Below are 21080 nucleotides of genomic sequence, written 5' to 3' on the forward strand. Positions count from 1 at the left end.
AGGAACCCCAAAGGACTCTTTCGTGGGACGCATGGAATTTGCTTCCCAGGGAAGTTGTGAAGGCGGAGCTGCCGCTTGAAGAAAGAAAAAGAGAAGGGGGCGGGGAGAGGAAGCGCGTGGGTTGGAAAGCGCGCGTGTTTCTCCCACCCGAAGTCCCAAAGTAAAAGCTCGAAAGTGCCAGCTTTTGGTTTTAAAAATACCACTTTAAGCCACTTGGGAAAACTTGGAGCCGGGTTGAATGCAGAACATCTACTACATTATGAGAGGGGGGAGGGCTCTTCCTTTTACATACTCGGGTGACCAATCCCCTTAACCCAAAGCAAAAAAAAGGAAAAAAGAAAAGAAATAAATCAAATCAATCCCAACCAGATTGATCTAACCCACCTCTCCTCTCCCTCCATCTTCCTCACTTCCCCCTCTTTCTCCCCTCCCTCCCCTCTCCCTCCCTTTCTCTCTCCCTCCTTTCCTCCCCCTCTTTCTCCCTGCTTCCCTCCCTATCTCCCTTTCTCTCTGCCTCCCTCTCCTCCCTATCTCCCTTTCTCTCCTTTCCTTTCTCCCTCGCTTTCTCTCTCCATCTCCGTTTCTCTCTCTGCCTCCCTCCCTCTCCCTCCCCCCTCTTTCTCCCTGCCTCCCTCTCTATCTCCCTTTCTCCCTCCTTCCCTCTCCCTCTATCTCCCTTTCTCTCTGCCTCCCTCTCTCCTTTCCTCCCTCCCTCTCTTTCCCTCCTTCCCTTTCTCTCTCCCTCTCTATCTCCCTTTCTCTCCCCCCCCCCCCCTGTGTGAGCTCCTGACTCAATTGCGGCTTCCAAGTTTCTGGTCCGCATCGTTTTCTGCCCTGCTGCATACCCACACAGACCCAGGAGTGTCGCAGACCAGTAAAAAAAAGAGAAAGAAATGTGTGTGTGTAGCGCGCGCGCGCGCCGGTCCTGGTGAGAGAGCGGCGATTCAATTGCCTGGAGCCAGGCCGGGTGCGGAGGGGGTGGGGTGGAGGGTGGTAGAGCTTCTCCTTGCAAGCAGGTAACGCTCGAGCGCTAGGACCTGGGAGGAGCCCCTCCGCCGAGCCCCGCAAGCTGGACTACCTTAAACCCAGCCCAATGCCTCTTCCTGCGCCACTTTTCCCTGCGTGCTCGGCTGGGGAGAGCCACAGACGAGAGCCGCAGCAGCTCGGGGCCGGAGGGAGTACAAACGGCCGCCCGGTCAGCAGCTTACACCTGTTCGTAGGGAAAAACCCGGCAGATCTCCCAGCAACTTGGATGGAGCTGTCTTCCTTCTCGCCTGTGGGTGGTTCGAGGCTTGCAACGTCGGCCGGACTGTAACCGAGGAGCACCCGCGTAGGATCCTGGAGAAATCGATCTGGACGTCCCAAAAGTTTCCCCCCCCAATATTCTGATTCCCCCCCCCCAAAGAAATCCCCTTCTCCTTTCGGAGACGGGCAGGATTTAACCTCAGCCAGCCAATGTGAACGTCCCCCCACCCTCATTCTTCTCCCCATCTCCTTTATTTTTTTTTTAGGATTCACGCTGATAAGATGCAGTCTGGTATAGACTAAAAAAGAGCGGAAAAAAGCAGAACCTCTCTCTCTCTATATATATATATAAAGAAGCCGGGCATTTGAGATGCCATCTATCGACCATGCGTATCCCCACTGCGCTCTGTAAACGCCTAAGGCGCCCAAGTTGCTATGGTCATTCCGCTCCTCAACCCAATGGAGAAACTACGGATGTTTAATTCTTTTTACGGCTGAGACCGGGCAAGAAGACCTCGCCGCCTGCTTTAAGAGCCCCGGGAACGGAGACCTTTAGAGTCCGTGGCTACAAAGACCCGCAACCCGAGAGAAAGAGAGAGGAGGAGAGCTATGTCCCCGGTGCGGAGCGAGCGCGCTGCTTTTTGCAGATCGAGTTGGCAGGTTTGACCTTGAACACCCCCCCCCCCCCCAAGTCAGCCAAAAACCAGCGGGGCTTACCTTATTCTGGTGGTCATATATACATTTTTATTTTTTATTTTTAGTTTTTGGAACCCGTTGGCGATTATTGATGGATTAAAACAGAAAAAAAATCTTTTTTTCCCTTCCCTCCCCACCTTTCCCCTCGATGTAATAAGGGGGAAGTGGAGTGGAAACACATTATTTTTTTAAAAAAAAATTAATTAAAGGAAGAAATATATATCTTAGACCGGGCACCGGCAATTACTTGCTGCCCTCGCCCCGTCAAAAAAAAGCTTCCCCCCCCTTTTTCCTCCCCCCCCCCGCTCCTGATGGCTCCTTTAGGCGAAGTTGGGAACTACCTCGGGGTCCAAGACTCGGGCCCCTTCGGGAACGTGCCCGTGTTGCCGGCGGACAGCCCGGTTTTGTTGAGCGACCACCTGGGCCAGTCCGAAGCAGGTGGACTTCCCCGGGGGCCCGCGGTCACGGACCTGGATCACTTAAAAGGCATCCTGAGGCGGAGGCAGCTCTATTGCAGGACTGGATTTCACTTGGAGATTTTCCCCAACGGCACCATCCAAGGCACCAGGCAGGACCACAGCAGATTTGGTAGGTGGCGGCCGCGGGAGGGTTGCGCTAAGGAGTCACCCTGACCCCCTTTAAACTGCGCAAGGTGGGTGGGTGCGCAAGGTTGAGGATGGGGTGGGGAGGAAAAGGAGAGAGGGCGCTCCGGCATTGTGAATCCTCCCGAATTTGCACACCCCTGCAAAGTGCCCAAGTAAGAGAGAGAGAGTGTGTGTGTGCGTGCGTTTGGAGAGGAAAGCGCTATAGATGCGGCCCGCGCTCGCTCTCCTTTCCTTTGCAAGCGTTAAATAACGAGAAGGGGTTTCCTTCTCCGCAGAGGCGCAGCTAGGCTTTCAGTGAATCCGTTTTCCAACCAGGGCAGGAGAGATTCTCTTGCCTGTTTAGCCCGGTCGCATCTTTAAACTCTTAAGTAAGACGTGCAGAGAATTGGGCTTTGAATGTATCATTTCTTTCATGTACACTGAGAGCATCTGCAGCAAAGACAAATTCCTTGTGTGTCCAATCACACCTGGCCAATAAAGAATTGAATTCTATTCTATTCTATTCTTTGCACTTTCATCGTTCTGTTTGGGCGATCTGTTCTTCCCTGTCTTCCTTTTCTTTCCTATCGGCTCCCATCCACCTGCTTAAACCGCAGCAGAGCGTCTTGGAGAGCCGGCTCTTCGCTGCTGAAGGGAAGAGAAAGTCAAGAGAGAAGGGCTGTCCGCACACAGCCAGCCCCGCTCTCTGTCGGGAGCGGCGTTACAAATCAAGGCAAGACCTTTCGGTCCCGAAATAATTCTAGCACAAAAGGAGGAAGGGGGAAACCTTTGCTGATCATCTTCGCCTTTCTGTTGCATGGGTGGGTGGATGGATGCCAGCCTGTTTAGCAATCCCAGCGTCAAATGAAAAAGACCCGCGCTGATTTAGCAGCTGAACGCAGACTTGGCTTAAAGTTTTTTTTTTTAAAAAAAAACCCTTTCTCCCCCCCCCCAAAAAATCTTATCTGTGACTCAGCATAGACAGCCGGCGAACTTGTTCAGCCTTTCTCCCCAACTCGCGTGCGCTCCAGAAGAAATCCTGGCATAGAAAAGGCTTTTGTGTGTGTCCCCCCCCCCCAAGATTTGGGAACGATGGGAGTTGCAGTCCTTAGCTCTTGGTGCAAGGGAGGATGCCACGCATTCAAAGGGTCCACGCGTTTTGATTTTATTTCGCTGGGTTTAAGCCCGCGGGTCGTGATTTTTAATTTTACTGCGGACTGAACTTTTTTTGGAAAATGGGAGAGAATGAATGCAATCCCACTTCTGGAGAGCCGGGCCTCCCGACTGCTGGTTTGGACGGACTTGACTCGCGGGGGAAGTCCACCTGACTGCACTTGACCCAGATCGTAAAAGAGAAAAAAGTTCAGTTGGTGATTGCCCTTCCCCTTACTGCAGTGTTTCCCAACCTTGGCAACTTGAAGATATTTGGACTTCAGCTCCCAGAATTCCCCAGCCAGCATTCGCTGGCTAGGGAATTCTGGGAGTTGAAGTCCAAATACCTTCAAGTTGCCAAGGTTGGGAAACACTGCCTTACTGGACCAAACCCCCCCCAAAAGCTCCATTTCGTGCCTTTGACTGCTTTCGAGAGCCGTTTTGGAAATGCCGCAGTTCTGTAACGAAAGGATGACCTCCTTCGAAGGGGAAAACGGGAACCAGATCTTGTTACAACCCACTCCCCCTTTTATTCTCGCCCGAATTAGCTTTCCTTAGCTTGGAGGACACCCACCCGCTTTTCAGCTCCCCCCCAAACCCATCGCGGTTTTCGAAGAGAATCAGCCTTGCGAAGCGCCCTAGGAGCCCCTTTTAACTTAATAAAAGGTTGCTCGAAGTGTTAGACGCGGGGGGCGTGTGACAGTGAAAGGAATCTCTAAAAGAGGCGGTAGCAATTCCCGGAGGGAAGGAAGAAAGAAAGTTGGGCGATCGGACATGAATTCCCGTCTTCCGCAAGCCCCCTTCTTGCACCCGGTTGGCGATCTGGTGCAGCACGGTGTGAGCGTGGCTGCGTGCATGTAAATGCATGCAACGCGCGCGCTCAAAAGACCGGGGCTAGAGGCGGCGCGGTGCATTTTCGGCTACGAGGTGGGAAAGCCTGCGGTGTATTAAAAAAAATGCGAGGTCTGCAATCGGGTCTTAACGCTCAGCGCCCATTCCGCCGGCTTAGCCGGTAGCAGGTGTACGGTGGCCGAGCTGAAGCTCCTGCTCCCTCGCGCGTTTGCGCGGCTGCAACAGCGGCTGGAAGACAATGCCGCGGGGTCCTAAACTCCGCCATCTCTCCCTCCCTCTCCACTCGGTTTGAACTGGCTCTTTGAATTAAATATCCCACCCTCTTTACAGAGGATAGTTCCTTAAAAAAATAATAATCGAAGGGCCACTGCCTTATGCCACCGGTTCAGAGCAATGCATCGTTTGCAGTCAAGCCTGCCTGCGGAGGTTGTGAACTGCCCAACTCTGGACACTTTCAAGAGGAGATTGGACTGCCATTTGGCTGGGGTGCTATAGGATTTCCTGCTAAGGCAGGGGGTTGGACTTGATGACCTACATGGTCCCTTTCAACTCTAACAATAAATAAATAAATAAAATTCAAGATCCTTCATTTGATTTAAATGGCTATCCATTTTACCTACTTATGACTAGGGCAGGGCTAGGCAAAGTTGGCTCTTCTATGATATATGGACTTCAACTCCCAGAATTCCTGAGCTAGCATGACTGGCTCAGGAATTCTGGGAGTTGAAGTCCACAAAGTTGGCTCTTGTAGGTCATCCTAGAAGAGCCAACTTTATCTACCCTTAGACTAGGGGGCTGTTAAAAGTGAAGAAGAAAGACCTTGTGAATGGTGGCAATCTTAAGAAAAGTGAGAGTTAAGTAGTAGTTGGGAGGGGAAGCATGCAGAAAATCCCAGGACAGCAGACAGAGATGGCTGAGACTAGTGGCAAATCACTTCTGTATTGTTATCAAGGAAACCCTATGGACTGTCAAGGTAGAGTTGACTTTGACTCAAGGAAAATTTAATTAGGGGACCATTTTTTATTACACAGAATGGGGAAATTATGCCAGATAATATTATTTCTATAAATCAGAAATGCTGGGGTTTTGGTTTTATTTGCTTCTTTGAATGTAACAAAAATTCAGCTGTTTTCTTCCCTTGAAAATAATAGCTTTGGAGTGGTGCACAACAAAATTTGGAAGATTAGGTAAAATTATAGAGCTAGGTGTGGTGATATCCTCTTTTCTAGCAGGATGTTTGCGGAATTGTCAAAAAAAATAAGGTCAAGGGGCATCCAGCACACCTTTCTTACCTTTTAAATGTTCATCACAAAGTACCCTGAAAAAAGGTGGTGCTTAGATTGCAGCAATAGCCATGAACACCACCTTTAATTTTTTGACACCCCATGCCAACATCCTTGTTTTCTATTGGTATTGGAATTCAGATCCAGTAATTTTGGGCTTGGCAATAGTGGTGGCAGAAATCCAAAATGTATAGAAAGTGCCAGTGTGGTCAACATCTATTAGTAAAAGTAATAAATATGGGTTTTGCTTCATCACAGCAAATCATGCAGTGAAAATTATATGGCTGCAAACCCCATGACCGCCCATTTAGGGCAGATTCCACTGCATTCAGCAGCTATTTACATATAACTTGTTGCTGTATCATTAGCTGAATAAATTCAACTTTCTGAGTTGATAGGCCATATTTTCAGCATGCTTATTGTGTGAAGCAAATCCACAGGTGCTATTTCTGAAGCTGTGCAGCCTGCAAGCTGACTTACAGTATGTCCAGCTGTTGTAAAGGAATCCTGATTGTAGATGAACTAGATTAATAGAGCGATAAACATGAAAGAGAGAAAAGCTACATACACAGTTCAGATTCCTGAAATGGCACCTGCAGAGCACAGGTGATTCCAAAAGAATAAAAACCACCTGTGGTATAGTTATATCTTTTAGAGTGCGGGAAACTTAGGACTGAGCCTCTCTGAATATCCCTGGCAAGACATCAAGCTTTGTATGTCTTGACTTCTTTTATACCTAGCTTGGTTTCTAGATTGTACAGAGAGCAGGATAGTCATGCAGTTATATAAAAGTTGTGGAATATGCTTTTTAAAAAGCTTGCCCTTTTATTAAGATTAGCAACAGGAATTCATTACCACAAAAATGGAAGAGGTTAACTCATCCTCAACTTATACTTGGACTCACTCTTCTCAAAGTAGCTATTTCTATTCAACCCACAAAATATAGTTTTTAGATTACCCATTTATTTAGGCTACTACAAGATCTGTACTGGAAAAAAATCAGGCTATTAGTGGTTACTAGTCAAGAAATATAGAAAAAGCTGCCATCTTCTAGCAATTTTATCGATTTTTGGTTTAAAGTCCATTGTAGCTTCATGCCAAAGAATCTTTACTTACTTATTTACTTACTTATTAGTTGGTTGGTTGGTTGGATGGATGGATTTCTATGCCACCCTTCAGACTCAGGGCTGCTTACATAAATGAGAATATCGATTCACTGTGATGTTTACACCCTCCTCCCATTAGTAAATGTGTCCAGCTATGAAAAAGACCCCTATGTGCCAGTTTGATCTTGCTGTAAAGTTTAAACCTTTTCTGCAACATTTTTAGTCTTCTGGACTTGAAAACCCTGTAACTTGCGATTCTGTATGGCCAAGCTTTTTTTGGTCACCTGTCACTATGCGAAATATCAGTCTCCCCAAATTTGGCCACCATGATCTCTGGAAAGCGTGTGGTGGATAGATAGGCGTGCCTATTGCATTGGCCCTGCTCTCTTACTACTACACGCATTCCTCGTGGTTTTCTCTTACCGCCCCTCCCCTTTCCGCAGTTAGCTTCTGGCAAAAGCAGGAGAGAGAAAAATAAGACTAAACCGCAAAGTAACCACCTCACGGTTTAGTTGCCCAATAAATCCAGGCCGAGTAAATTAAAAGGCCGCGGAACCCAGGCAGTGCGTGCGCGCGCCATTTGGAGAGGCGCGCTCTTATTCCCCTCAGCCCTACGCAATAGCCGAGCGAGGGGGAGAACCCGATAGAGTTACGCGACGGGTTTCGCGCCTCCCGGATAATGGTCGGCGAGGCAATTCTGGCGTGAGGGAAACGGTGGCGGCAAGGTTACGTGCCCGGGTGGGAGCCGTGGGCGCGCGCGCGCCTCTCCGTGAAGCGCGGAACGTCCTCGGGCAAGGTTCCTTCCATTCCAAAGCGCCTGGCAAGACTGGTGCGACCTGTGGGGAGGTGGGCCACAAGGAATCCGGGAAGGCTGCCAAGGGAGTGTGTGTGTAAAGAAAGCGCTAACTCTTGGAGGCGCCCCCCGCAACACAGTGGTCTTCCGGAATTGTGCAGCGCAAAGATGGGAAGTCTTGTTCTCGTGTGTGTGTGTGTGGAAAGAAAGCGCTGACTGTTGGAGGTGTCCCCCCCCCCCCCCCCCACTGGTTGTCCGGAATTGTGCAGCGCAAAGAGGGGGAGCCTTCTCGTGTGTGTGTGGTAAAGGGGAAAAAGGCGCTAAATGTTGGAGGCGTCCCCACACACATACTGGTCATCCGGAATTGTGCAGCGTAAAGTTGGAGAGCCTCGTTTTCAGGGCCCCAAACGGTTTTCAGGGGGCTGTGTGTGTTTGTATGGTAAAGGGGGAAAAAGCGCTAAATGTTGGAGGCGTCCCCCCACACACTGGTCGCCCGGAATTGTGCAGCGCAAAGATGGGAGCCTTGTTCTGGCGGCTCCAAACGGCTTTCAGGTGTAGGGGTATGCGTGTGGTAAAGGAAAGAAAGCGCTAACTCTTGGAGACGCCCCCCCCCCCCCACTGCCCGTCCGGAATTGTGCAGCGCAAAGATGGGGAGCCTCAACTACTGCAGACGTGCGCTCTCTTCCCCCGCCGTTCGTTATGACATAGGAAACCCAATGGCAGAGAAACCGCTCGGAAAAATGGGAGAAGGGGGACCCCGCAGTGACACTTTCGGGGGATGGTGTGCGGGGGGGGGGAGCCCTTCTCTCTAGCCCGGGGCTTTCCGCCGCGCTTCCCGGTTTGAGGCCTTTGAAGAGCCAGAGCAAGGTGCCTGAGGAGAGAGAGAGAGAGAGTGAGAAAGAAAGAGAGAGACGCGCGAGCCTCTCTGGAGGACTGACCTCGCCTCGCGGCCGGCTTTTTATTTCCCTCGCTGCCCTGCGGCTGCTTAAAACCCAGCTTCCTGCTTTTCGGGAGCTATTTTTGGTCCTTTTTCTCGCCCTTTCTTTTCCTTCATGCAAAGCCGCAGAGCCAAAAACTGAAATCCAGCCGCCGGGCTCGTTTTTTTAAAGTTTGTGACTCCCATGTAAAACTGATGGTTAGGTGTTATATATCTGACTTCCTTGTTTATGGTTTTTTCCTCCCTGCCCCTAATGGGCTTGTTCAAAAGGTGGTTTAGCAGCAATAATGGGCTGCTGCTGGGGGAGGGAGTGGGGGTAGTAAGTTGTTTATTATTATTATTATTAGTATTATTATTGAATAGAATAGAATAGAATTTTATTGGCCAGGTGTGATTGGACACACAAGGAATTTGTCTTGGTGCATATGCTCTCAGCATACATTTGTCAAGAATCATGTGGTACAACACTTAATGATTGTCATAGGGGTCAAATAAGCAATAAAGAAACAATCAATATTAATAAAAATCTTAGGATACAAGCAACAAGTTACAGTCATAGAGTCCTAAGTGGGAGGATTGTTGTTGTTGTTGTTGTTGTTGTTGTTATTATTATTATTATTATTATTATTATTATTATTATTTAGACTTGTATGCCGTCCTTCTCCAAAGACTCGGGGCGGCTCACAGGATAAATATAAAACAATATGGATACAAATCTAATTTGTTAAAACTATCAGCTAAAATCCCACTACGTTAAAAAGCAGTCAACTCAGTCACACTTATGCACTATTCATTGAATACTTAATAGCTATTTTATTGTCCTTCCTTCTCTACTACTGTACCTTAGTATGATCCTTAATTACTTTTAAAATAGGAAATAAATAAATAGTATGTTTTTACCCATAAACCCTTTAACCATTTTAATCATAATCTAGAACTGAATTTTTATAGGAATTAAAGAAAATTGAGTTACTTGCCTAATCTGTTATCATCCTGAACCTTGTCGGTTCAGTACAAAACCGTAAAATGTTACTGTGCTCATCAACAAATCATGCTGTTTATCATTTGTCCTTTTTGTGGCTATTCAAATAATGTGACTTGATCAACGAAAAAAGAGTCCAAGCAGCTATTTGAAAACTTATCTTGGTCAGTAAGCCACTCCCATCCAGTCACATGACCTTTAAGTGCCCTGTCACATGGTTGTCAAACCACTCCCACCTGGTCATATGGATGGCAAGCCACTCCTACCTGGTCACATGACCATCAAGCCACACCCACAAAATAAGCCACACCTACAGTGGCAGTAAAAATTTTGGCAGCCCATCACTGTTTAGAAGCATCCAGGACTTGCCCCTTCAGAAGGAGATCACATTGTCTTCTACTGTTCAGAAAGCAGGGTTAGAAAATATAATGGTAGCAAAAATGCTCAGGGCCTTTGTGAGGTAACACTCTGTAGGTAAAAGCTTTTGACTGTCAAGGTTGCAGGTAGCATCTTAACTAAATCAGAGTCTTAGTTAAAGTACTCCTCAAAGTTCCAATTTATTTCCAGAGCCATCCTGACACCTGCACAGGGAAAACTGGATCTGAGTTTCCCACTCACATCCCTTGTCCCCCACCCACAATCTTGTCACATTGGCCATTGAGTCTGTCATCTGCACCTCTATAACTGTCTGGTTTGGTTCTGCAATCCAACAAGACCAACACAGACTTCAGAGGATAATCAGAACTGAAGGAAAAACAATGGCTGCCAACCTGCCTTCCATTGAGGACCTGTATAATACAGGAGTCAAAAAGAGGGCGGGGAAAATATTTACTGACCCCTCACATCCTGGACACAAATTATTTCAACTCCTACCCTCAAAACATTGCATACCAAGACAACTAGACACAAGAACAATTTTTTCACTTTACTAAATAATAATTCCCTCAACACTGTCAAACTTTACTAAGTGTGCACTTCTATTTCTACTAGTTTTTTCTCATCATTCCTATCATCCTTTTCCTCCCACTTAGGACTGTATGACTGTAACTTGTTGCTTGTATCCTAAAGACAAATTCCTTGTGTGTCCAATCACACTTGGCCAATAAAGAATTCTATTCTAAGATTGTGCCAAAGTGGCCAATCCTTTCTTTGCTTCCACTCCAGTGGTTGGTCTTAGGATGTCCTTGAACCACTCAAAAAATGCTTTGTAGGTGCATCTGTTCCCTCCTGAAAACCACCTCTCTCAAATTTGGTCTTCTATAGATAGTGTGGCAAGCCATTAAATTATTACCAACTTCTGCATCCACTTGACATTGACATTGGAACATCTGGTTGGGAAGCTGCCCTTTACACAATTAGATTTAAATGGAGACTGTGATGCCCCATTTACCAGGGAAGTGGGTAATGGAGAAGCCCTGGGCAGATCATGCTTTAAACAAGGGTTTAGGTGTAGTTGTATCCAACATTATGGTCCTGCGGTTGGTTTTGTACAGCATGCTAGGCTAAGGTAGAGTTGGACAGTATGTGGTTTTGTATGGAAGTTGGGTGATTCTCTTAACATGTTGGGTGAACCAGAACATCTGGTTAAGGTATTATACAGATTATTATTTGGGCAAATAATTTTTCTCCTGTGAGCACTGGAGAAGGGTCTAATGGTAAAAGAGATAGAAGAAAAGAATAGCAGCAGCAGCAGCAAGGCCAATAGACTTGGTTATCATGGTGGTGAGTTCACTGTTAGAAAAGCTAAAGGACCATGTTAGGGATAGATCATCATGACAAGAATATATCTGTAGTCACTAAGTAACGTCTTCATGGTCTGTAATCAGTCAAATCTAATGTGACTTTAGGAAAAGTGTTGAATTCAAATTTACACTTTAGTACATTGTAAAAATCAGCCTATGGGGCAAGTTAAGCAATACAGAATGCTTGGGTCCATCTATTCATTTATTAAGACAATTTCCCACATATGTCCCAACTTTCATAGTTTAATGGAAGCCCAGATCTATCCATTAATCTATGCTCCATATCTGAAGTGTTTAATCAAACATGTAGAGGATATTTGACTGATTCTCCAAACAGGGATTTAGCAGCTGAGGATGCAATTTATTCAAAAGAACAGAAACAATAGAAAGGGAGGAGAAGTTATGTTAGGAGTATCTATACCTGCTCAAAAATCTTGAGGGGGGGGGGAGAAGAAGCCCTCAAAATGGAATAGAACTCTAGGAGGTGATGTGACTGCATCCATGCAAGGATTTGGGGACTTGGCTTATCATGTACTTCTTCAAATATTTTTTCAACATGATCTAATAAATATCTCTGGAATTTTCAGTTGCTTCCTCACTCAGGCAAATCTTAAAACTTCCTGCATAGTAGACTATTGGACGCCGGAAATGGCCTGTTTTCTAACTTCTCGGGGGGGTGGGGGGGCAGTATGCTCATGTTTTCTCCTCCCCAGGCTCCAAAGGCTTCCCTGGAGTGGGGGACGGTAAAAATGCCCTCCCCCTTCCCCCTGGAGGCTCTCTGGAAGCCAAAAATGCCCTCCCATAACCTCTGTGCAAGCCAAAAATCAGCTGGTCGGCACACACATGCGTGTTGGAGCTGAGCGAGGGCAACAGCTCCCCTGCCAGCAGACATGGCTCAGCGTGCCACCTGTAGCATCCATGCCATAGGTTCGCCATCACTGCTATAGACATAATTTATCTTATTTATAACAAACTATTTGGCAATATATCTTCTGACATTCTAGTTAGCAAGCTTTTGAAAAGTTGGTTGGAGTACTTGACACTTAATTAGCTATGACCATTTAATAGCTGAGAGTAAGGCTGCTCCATCTCCAACCCATGGCCCCATCCCAGAACTGTTTCATTGCTAGATTTGACAATGTGTTAGATTATGCAGGACCTATTGGAAAAGTTTGACTTCTGACATAATTTGGAAATAATACCTATTAATGTGACCTTGTTCAGTGGGATGGATGGAGTTATATATATATACAGTATATATACATACACACACACACACACACACAGCTCAAAAAATAAAGGAAACTCAAAGAACACATCCTAGATCTGAATGAATGAAATATTCTCATTGAATACTTTGTTCTGTTCAAAGTTAAATGTGCTGACAACATGTGAAATGGATTGTCAATCAGTGTTGCTTCCTAAGTGGACTGTTTGATTTCACAGAAATTTGATTTACTTGGAGTTATATTGTGCTGTTTAAGTGTGCCCTTTATTTTTTGAGTAGAATGTAATTGTATATTTTGCAAGGGAGACTGCAAGGGAGTAGGTTTAGATTAGATATCAGAAAAAGCTTTCTAACAGTAAGGGTGATAAACCATGGAACAGTTTGCCACAGGAGGTGGTGGGCTCGCCTTCACTGGAGGTCTTCAAACAGAGACTGGACAGTCATCTTTCTGGGATGGTTTAGTGAATCTTGCATTGAGCAGGGGGTTGGACCGATGACCCTGGAGGTCCCTTCCAACTATGATTCTATGATTGCCCATGAACTGTCAGGTGGATGGATTGCATGCTAGCTGACAAGATTGGCATCTGCTGAGAAGAAATGCTGATCAGTGGCAGAACTCAGTTTTGTCAGAGTTGTGCTTTTCTGGCAGTACAGTATGTAAGTTAGTAGAGACTGTCATAACTTTTGCTGATAAGCTTGAAATATTAAATAAAAGTTGGCTGAATAAGATGAAATTTAGCAGAGAAAAACGTAAAATAGTCTTAAGAAAAATAAATGTAATCTCCATGTATAAGACAGGAGCGTACTGGCTTGGTAATGATTCTGGTGAAATAGGAATACGTAATAGCTTATTGAAAACTAAATATAAGCCGATGCCGAAAGAATAAATGCATTTTTAGGGTGCAGAAGTAGAGCTTCTAAATTACACAAAATAATGTTCCAATTTACTCTGCTTACCATATTATAAAACGATTTAGACAACAGGAGAATTAGGAGTCTAAGGAATTAAGTTCTCTGAAAACAGGGGGAAGGAACAGGGCATGTTTAGCCCTGAGAAGACACTAGGGTAGGAGCATATGGGGCAGTTGGTAAATACCTGAAAAGATATTGCTTAGATGGTTTCCCATTTTCTTAGGAAATGACACAGAATAATGCAGTGATGGCGAACCTATGACATGGGTGCCACAGGTAGCACACGAAGCCATATTTGCTGGCATGCGAGCCTTTGCCCTAGCTCAACTCCAACATGCATATGTGTTGTTGGCTCACACAGAGGCTCTGGGAGGGTGTTTTTGGCTTCCAGAGAGCCTCCGGAGGATGGGGGAGGGCAATTTTACCCTCCCCCACTCCAGGGAAGCCTTTGGAGCCCTGGGGAGGGTGGAATACAAGCCTACTAGGCCCACCAGAAGTTGGGAAACAGTCCATTTCTGGCCTCCAAAGGGTCTCCATGGGGGCTGGGGGAAGCTGTTTCTGCCCCTCCCATGCATTGAATTATGGGGGTAGGCACTTACGCATGCACAATAATGCGCGCACACGCTCTTTCGGCACCCGAGGGAAAAAAGGTTCGCCATCACTGGAATAATGCATTTGAGGAGAGCAGGTTCCAGCTGAATATTACAAGTTATTTTCCTTGTAATAAGAGCAATTCAAAGGGGATGTTTTTGTGTGTGTGCACACCTTTGAATTAGTGTTGATTCCTGGAAACTGCAGCCCATGGAGTTTTCTTTCCAAGATTTTTCAAAAGTGGTTTGCCATTGCCTCCTTCCAGAGTTTAGAGCAGAGGTGCCAAACTCACGTCGTCATGTGACGTATCGGGACTTTTTACCCCTTTGCTAAACTGGGCGTGGGCTGCACATCTGGCCCACCGGCTGGGAGTTTGACAGCCCTGGTTTAGAGTGTGTGACTGGCTCATGGTCACCCAGCTGACTTCATGCCTAAGGTGGGACTAGAATTCAATTTCCCAGTTTCTAGCTGGCATCAATGTATGGCTGTGAAAAGTTGGGCCATAAGAAAGGCTGAGCGCTAAAGAATTGAGGCCTTTGAACTATGGTGCTGTAGAACAGTGTTTCCCAACCTTGGCAACTTGAAGATATTTGGACTTCAACTCCTAGAATTCCCCAGCCAGCGAATGCTGGCTGGGAAATTCTGGGAGTTGAAGTCCAGATATCTTCAAGTTGCCAAGGTTGGGAAACAATGCTGTAGAAGTCTCCTGCGAGTGATCAAACCCATCAGTCCTCAATCTGTATAGTCTGGAGGACAGAAGGGAAAGGGGGGGCATGATCGAAACATTTAAATATGTTAAAGGGTTAAATAAGGTTCAGGAGAGAAGTGTTTTTAATAGGAAAGTGAATACAAGAACAAGGGAGCGCAATCTGAGATTAGTTGTGGGAATAATTAGAAGAAACGTGAGAAAATATTTTACGGAAAGAGCAGTAGATGCTTGGAACAAACTTCCAGCAGACATGGTTGGTAAATCCACAGTAACTGAATTGAAACATGCCTGGGATAAACATATATCCATCCTAAGATAAAATACAAGAAATAGTATAAGGGCAGACTAGATGGACCATGATGTCTTTTTCTGCCGTCAGTCTTCTATGTTTCTATGTTTCTAAAAGATCAACCTTGACTACTCTTTGGAAAGCCACCTAATGAGAAGGAAGGGCTCACTGGAGAAGAGCCTAATGCTAGAAAAGATTGAGGGCAAAAGAAGAGGACAGCAAAGAATGAGGTGGCTTGACTGAGTTACTGAAGCAGTCAGGGTGAACTTAAATGGACTCTGGGATGGTAGAAGACAGGAAGGCCTGGAGGGATGTTGCCCAAAGGGTCACGATGGGTCAGACATGACCACAACTAACAACAAGCCTGGTATCTTAACCTCTGCACCAAACTAGCTCTCAGTAAAATCAAGTAACTAGAGAAGTGGTAAGCTCCCATCTATTGAATATATTGAGGTGAAGGTTGAGTTATCATCTGTCAAGAGTGCTTTAATTTGGATTCTTGATCTGAGCAAGTCATTGGAATCAGAGCTTCAAACAACTCTTTGTTCTGTTGTCTTTTCTGTATTTGAGTGGTAGCCTGCCTTTAGACCTAATAGTCCTTTTGGCATTTTTGCATCTCTCAAATAGCTGGAATACAGGATAGTTTATCTATTACTCAAAATGGCTACCATAATGTCCTGACTAATGACAACTTTTCCATTTATGTAAAGGACGTTGTTGCAATTGCTTTGTCTTGCCTCTTTAAGTCTCTCAAAAACTTTCTACTATTTATGTTGTTTCCCCCCCCCCCCTGGGCAAGTGTGCAGAGATATAAACTAGGCTGTGGGCCATTGCAAACTACAATTTTTAATTTTCCAAGTAAAGGTCATCCTGGATTTAACCATTCAGTTACTGACTGTTCAAAATTAGAACACCACTGAAACAGTGACTTAGGACCGGTTTCATACTTAACAACCATTGCAGCATTCCTATGATCAAAATTCAGGCACTTGCTCAAGTGGCATGTAATTATGATGGTTGCATTGTCCTGGGATCATGTGATCACCATTTGTAATCTTCCCAGCCAACTTCCAACAAAGTCCCTGGGAGAAGCCAGATTCACATCAACTGCACGAAAAAAAAGAGCAACACTCAACTATTTTGCTTAGAAATGTTGGGTTCAGTTGTGGTCGTAAGTTGAGATTACTTGTATATCTTTCAAAGACCCCAAGGAAGTTGTCAGATAGCTTCAATCGGAATTTAAGAAAAATAAAACCCAGAGTCTATTTTGAACTTCAAAAGTGAATTTTACTCAAATCAGTATGTAGTAAGTATCAAGAGCAAAGCCAAAGACTAAAGAAAAAGGTGTGACAGACAGTAGCTCATATCAAAAAAGCCCACTTGCCCCCCTTTGGGAAATACCAATCCCCATTGTCCATCTTTGTCAGGTGGACACATCTTCATCCCCATGTTGTACTTAATGGAATACAGTGATCCCTCGAGTTTCGTGATCTCGATCTTCGCGAAACGCTATATCGCGATTTTTCCACCCGATGACGTCACTCTCTTCCTTCCTTTCTCATCTTTCTTTCTCTCTCTCTTTCTCTATCTTGCTTCTTCCTCTCTCACACTCTCTTCCTCCTTCTCTCATCTCTTTCTTTCCTTCTCTCTCTTTCTCTATCTCTCCCCCTCTTGCTGGCAGGCGGCGGGCGGGCGGGCGGGGGCATCAGCGAGGAGCCGGGGTTTCCCCTTTGCGTGGGCGGCGGGGAACGCAAACCACCATCTACGCATGCGCGGCCATAGAAAAAAAGGGCGCGCATGCGCAGATGGTGTTTTTACTTCCGCAACCCTACATCGCGAAAAATCGATTATCGCGAGGGGTCTTGGAACGGAACCCTCGCGATAATAGAGGGATCACTGTACATCTTCTAAGGGACTTTCTTCTCACCTCCTTTTCAGGAAATCAAAAGTTATCCTGGCCTTTGCTTGGAAAACGAAATTTATCAGGGTCCTCCAGAATCTCCCCCTCCCAAATGTCCCATATCCCACCTCCCATGCCTCATGGCAGCCGAAGCGTGTGGAGACATGAAACATAGTGAGGCTGACATTAGTGATGTAAGATTTTATGCTATATTAGTTTTCGGTACCCATGATATTTATCAACAGACTATGTTGTCAAATTGCAGAAGTAGGGTATTCCCTTTGTATTAAAAATTCTTTCCTAACTTCTCACAATAAATGTATGAAACAGTAAACAGTACTTACAGTTCGTTGCCCTGGGATTGTTGAATGGAAAAATGAGATGGAAATTGAATCACATGTCTTGATTCTTAAAGAGTTTCCTGCAGTATATAATAGATATATAATACATTGGTTTTTTAGCTGTAGTTTTTTAATGTACAGTGGTACCTCAAGATACGAACCCCTCGTCTTACGAACAACTCGTGATACGAACCCGGGGTTCAGAAAAATTTTGCCTCTTCTTACGAACTTTTTTCGAGTTACGAACCGGCGTTCGGAGACTGCTGGGAAGCCGCGCGGCAGTTTTAAAAGGTGACAGCCGGGCGGCAGGGCTTCCCAGAAGCCTCCCAAATGCCGGTTCATAACTTGAACAAAGTTCGTAAGAAGAGGCAAAATTTTGCTGAACCCCGGGTTCGGTTCGGGAGGTTGCTGGCAAGCCCCCCAGGCCGGCTGCGACCTTTTAAAACAGCCGCGCCGCTTCCCAGCTGTCTCCCGAAGCCGAACGCCAAAGCCGAACTTCCGCGTTTGGCTTCAGGAGACAGCTGGGAAGCGGCGCGGGTGTTTTAAAAGGTCGCATCCGGCCTGGGGGGCTTGCCAGCACCCCCCCGAACCCGGGTTCGGGGTTGTGCTGGCAAGCCCCCCAGGCCGTCTGCGACCTTTTAAAACACCTGCGCCGCTTCCCAGCTGTCTCCTGAAGCCGAACGCTAAAGCCGAACTTCCGCGTTCGGCTTCGGGAGACAGCTGGGAAGCGGTGCGGGTGTTTTAAAAGGTCGCAGCCGGCCTGGGGGGCTTGCCAGCACCCCCTGAACCCGGGTTCGGGCGGTGCTGGGAAGCCTCCCAGGCCGGCTGTCACCTTTTAAAACAGCCCCGCGGCTTCCCAGCAGTCGCCGAAAGCCGTTTTTTGCAGGGGGGGTTTTGGTTGCACGGATTAATTGACTTTACATTGTTTCCTATGGGAAACAATGTTTCGTCTTACGAACCTCCTCCTTGCACCAATTAAGTTCGTATCATGAGGTAATACTGTATTAGATTTGTCTTGTACGCTTTGTTTTTATATTCTGTGAGCCAAAGTTGGGTGGCATACAAATAAAATTCTCCTCTTCCTCCTCCTCCTCCTCCTCCTCCTCCTCCTCCTCCTTCTTCTCCTCCTCTTCCTCCTCCTCTTCCTCCTCCTCCTTCTTCTTCTCCTCCTCTTCCTCCTCCTCCTCCTCCTCCTTCTTCTCCTCCTCCTCATTCTCCTTCTTCTCCTCCTCTTCCTCCTCCTCTTCCTCCTCCTCCTCATTCTCCTTCTTCTCCTCCTCTTCCTCCTCCTCTTCCTCCTCCTCCTCCTTCTTCTCCTCCTCCTCATTCTCCTTCTTCTCCTCCTCTTCCTCCTCCTCTTCCTCCTCCTCCTCCTCCTCCTCCTCCTTCTTCTTCTCCTCCTCCTCATTCTCCTTCTTCTCCTCCTCTTCCTCCTCCTCTTCCTCCTCCTCCTCCTCCTCCTCCTTCTTCTCCTCCTCCTCATTCTCCTTCTTCTCCTCCTCTTCCTCCTCCTAAGCCTTCCTGTCACATACACACCTGCCTATTTTAATGATGGGCATTTTTAAAAAATGAAACATTTGGCAGGTGTGTGGATTTTCCCTTTTCCACATAGTTATAGATTCCTTAAATAAAAGATGCCTGTTAACTTTTATTATTTATGCCGTTCTGGAAGCAGAGCCAACACTTTGAAATGGGAAGGCATTTGGCAAATACGTTTCCCATTACCTTTAGGGAGTTTTCTTTACACACTTCCCCAGGCAAAAACAATTTCTGAATAGGAGATAATTAATCCTCTTAGATGGAAGGACAGGGAATTTTTTTAAAAAATAAAGCAAAAACATGCATGTTTCTGGGGAAGGTCTGAAGAGTCCCTGGTCCCTCCCCATACCCCCATTCTTCTGCAATCTGTGACCTTCCATGCATAGCTTGTGACTCCAGCTCACATTGGTGATGATGCAGCAGCCAGATCTTTGCAAAGACCAGGAAAAGCTGCAGCTGTAACACAGTTTGCATTGTCAGAAAGACTGCAGATGAAATGCAGTAACTGCATGTGCTACATTCAACTATATTGCCAGATGTTTTTATAGAATCTGATGAGACAATTGCAATGGCGAGCTAATTTTCAGTTCAACAGATAGAAGATGGTACTCATTAAGCTGATACACAAACCTACATAATCCTAGTGGCCTGATATACAGTGGTACCTCTACCTACAAACGCCTCCACTTAAGAACTTTTCTAGATAAGAACCAGGTGTTCAATATTTTTTTTGCCTCTTCTCAAGAACCATTTTCCACTTAGAAACCTGAGCTTCCGAATCTGTAACCGGAAAAGGGAGAAGCCTCCGTGGGGTCTCTCTAGGAATCTCCTGGGAGGAAACAGGGCCAGAAAAGGCAGGGAGAAGCATCTGAGGCCTCTGTAGGAATCTCCTGGGAGGAAACAGGGCCAGAAAAGGCAGGGAGAAGCATCTGAGGCCTCTCTAGGAATCTCCTGGGAGGAAACAGGGCCAGAAAAGGCAGGGAGAAGCATCTGAGGCCTCTGTAGGAATCTCCTGGGAGGAAACAGGGCCTCCACCCTCCCCATGGTTTCCCCAATTGCACGCATTATTTGTTTTTACATTGATTCCTATGGGAAAATTGCTTCTTCTTTCAAACTTTTCTACTTAATTCATGGAATGAATTAAGTTCGTAAGTAGAGGTACCACTGTATTAATTCCCTTGAAACTAGATGTTTTCATTAGTTCTTTGGGCGCATCTGACTGATGCAAGTATTGCTTTTGAATAAGTGAGGCAAAATGAATGGATTGAATGGAAGCTAATTATGAATCGAATTTAATAAATACCTTCAGATGCTGTTATGAACAATGTAGGTTATAAGGAAGATTTAGATATCCTCCCCTTCTCAGGGTTTTTCCCATTGTTTGTGTATGGGAGGACACAATTTGTCTTGATTTCTTTTTTCTGTGTGTGGAGTTGGGGGAAGGGATTTAATTTCTAGCTTCTCTAATGCCTGCAACAACTAAAATAGGGGTTTGCTCTCAAATTGTGCTTTTGCATTTCCTCGTTGGTCAGTTGCAGGGAATATGAGTCAAATTAGTATGAGTTCCCTACTTTTTTCAGGCTCAGCAGTTCAACTGCCTTGGAGGGAGTGTAAAACTGGAAACAGTTTGGTATGAAAGTATCACCAGTAATGGACAGCCAAAACGTTTACTGCCACACTGTGGGTGTGGCTTATTTTGTGGGTGTGGTTTGATAGTCATGTGACTGGGTAGGAGTGGCTTGCTGATCATGTGACCAGGTGGGAGTGGCTTGAACGATCATCAATGTTCAAGTGAACTGTTAAGTCCTCGACTTACAACCTCACCAGTGTCGCTCTCTGGGGTGACAATTTGCTTCGCGTTTCCCGCACTCTCCTTCCTAGGTCACCCCCCCCCACCTCAGGCTGGAATGGGTGCCGATCAGCTATTGAGAAAAGGGGGGGGGAGGAAATGGGCCTTCTGCAACTCCTGCCGGTGCTGGTCTCCCTGCCGCTTTCCGAGGAAGAGGAAGAGGATGGGATAGTCAGCTGGAGCTGGGCACACAGTTCATTTCCCCCGGTGGAACTGCGTTCCACCCCATCCTGCCTGCTGCCCACCCCTGAGTATCACCTCTTTTAGGGGTTCAGCTCAGTGATGGGCTCTTACAGGTATGGTCAGGTACACAGAACTGGTAGAAAAATTTTGGTCAGGTACGCAAAAAC

General features: G+C 46.2%; 1 protein-coding gene across 1 annotated transcript in view; it reads left to right on the top strand.

The window, feature by feature from the left end:
• The first annotated feature begins 1144 nt into the window (after positions 1-1144).
• Positions 1145-21080, top strand: part of FGF9 (fibroblast growth factor 9) — a 69072-nt gene continuing 49136 nt past the window's right edge. The window contains exon 1 of the mRNA XM_070751687.1: positions 1145-2529. Coding sequence (XP_070607788.1) covers positions 2253-2529 — 277 coding nt within the window. The 5' untranslated portion in view covers positions 1145-2252. The remainder of the gene's footprint in view (positions 2530-21080) is intronic.

This window comes from Erythrolamprus reginae, chromosome 4 (assembly GCF_031021105.1).
Source record: "Erythrolamprus reginae isolate rEryReg1 chromosome 4, rEryReg1.hap1, whole genome shotgun sequence".
Classification (NCBI taxonomy): Eukaryota; Metazoa; Chordata; class Lepidosauria; order Squamata; family Dipsadidae; genus Erythrolamprus; species Erythrolamprus reginae.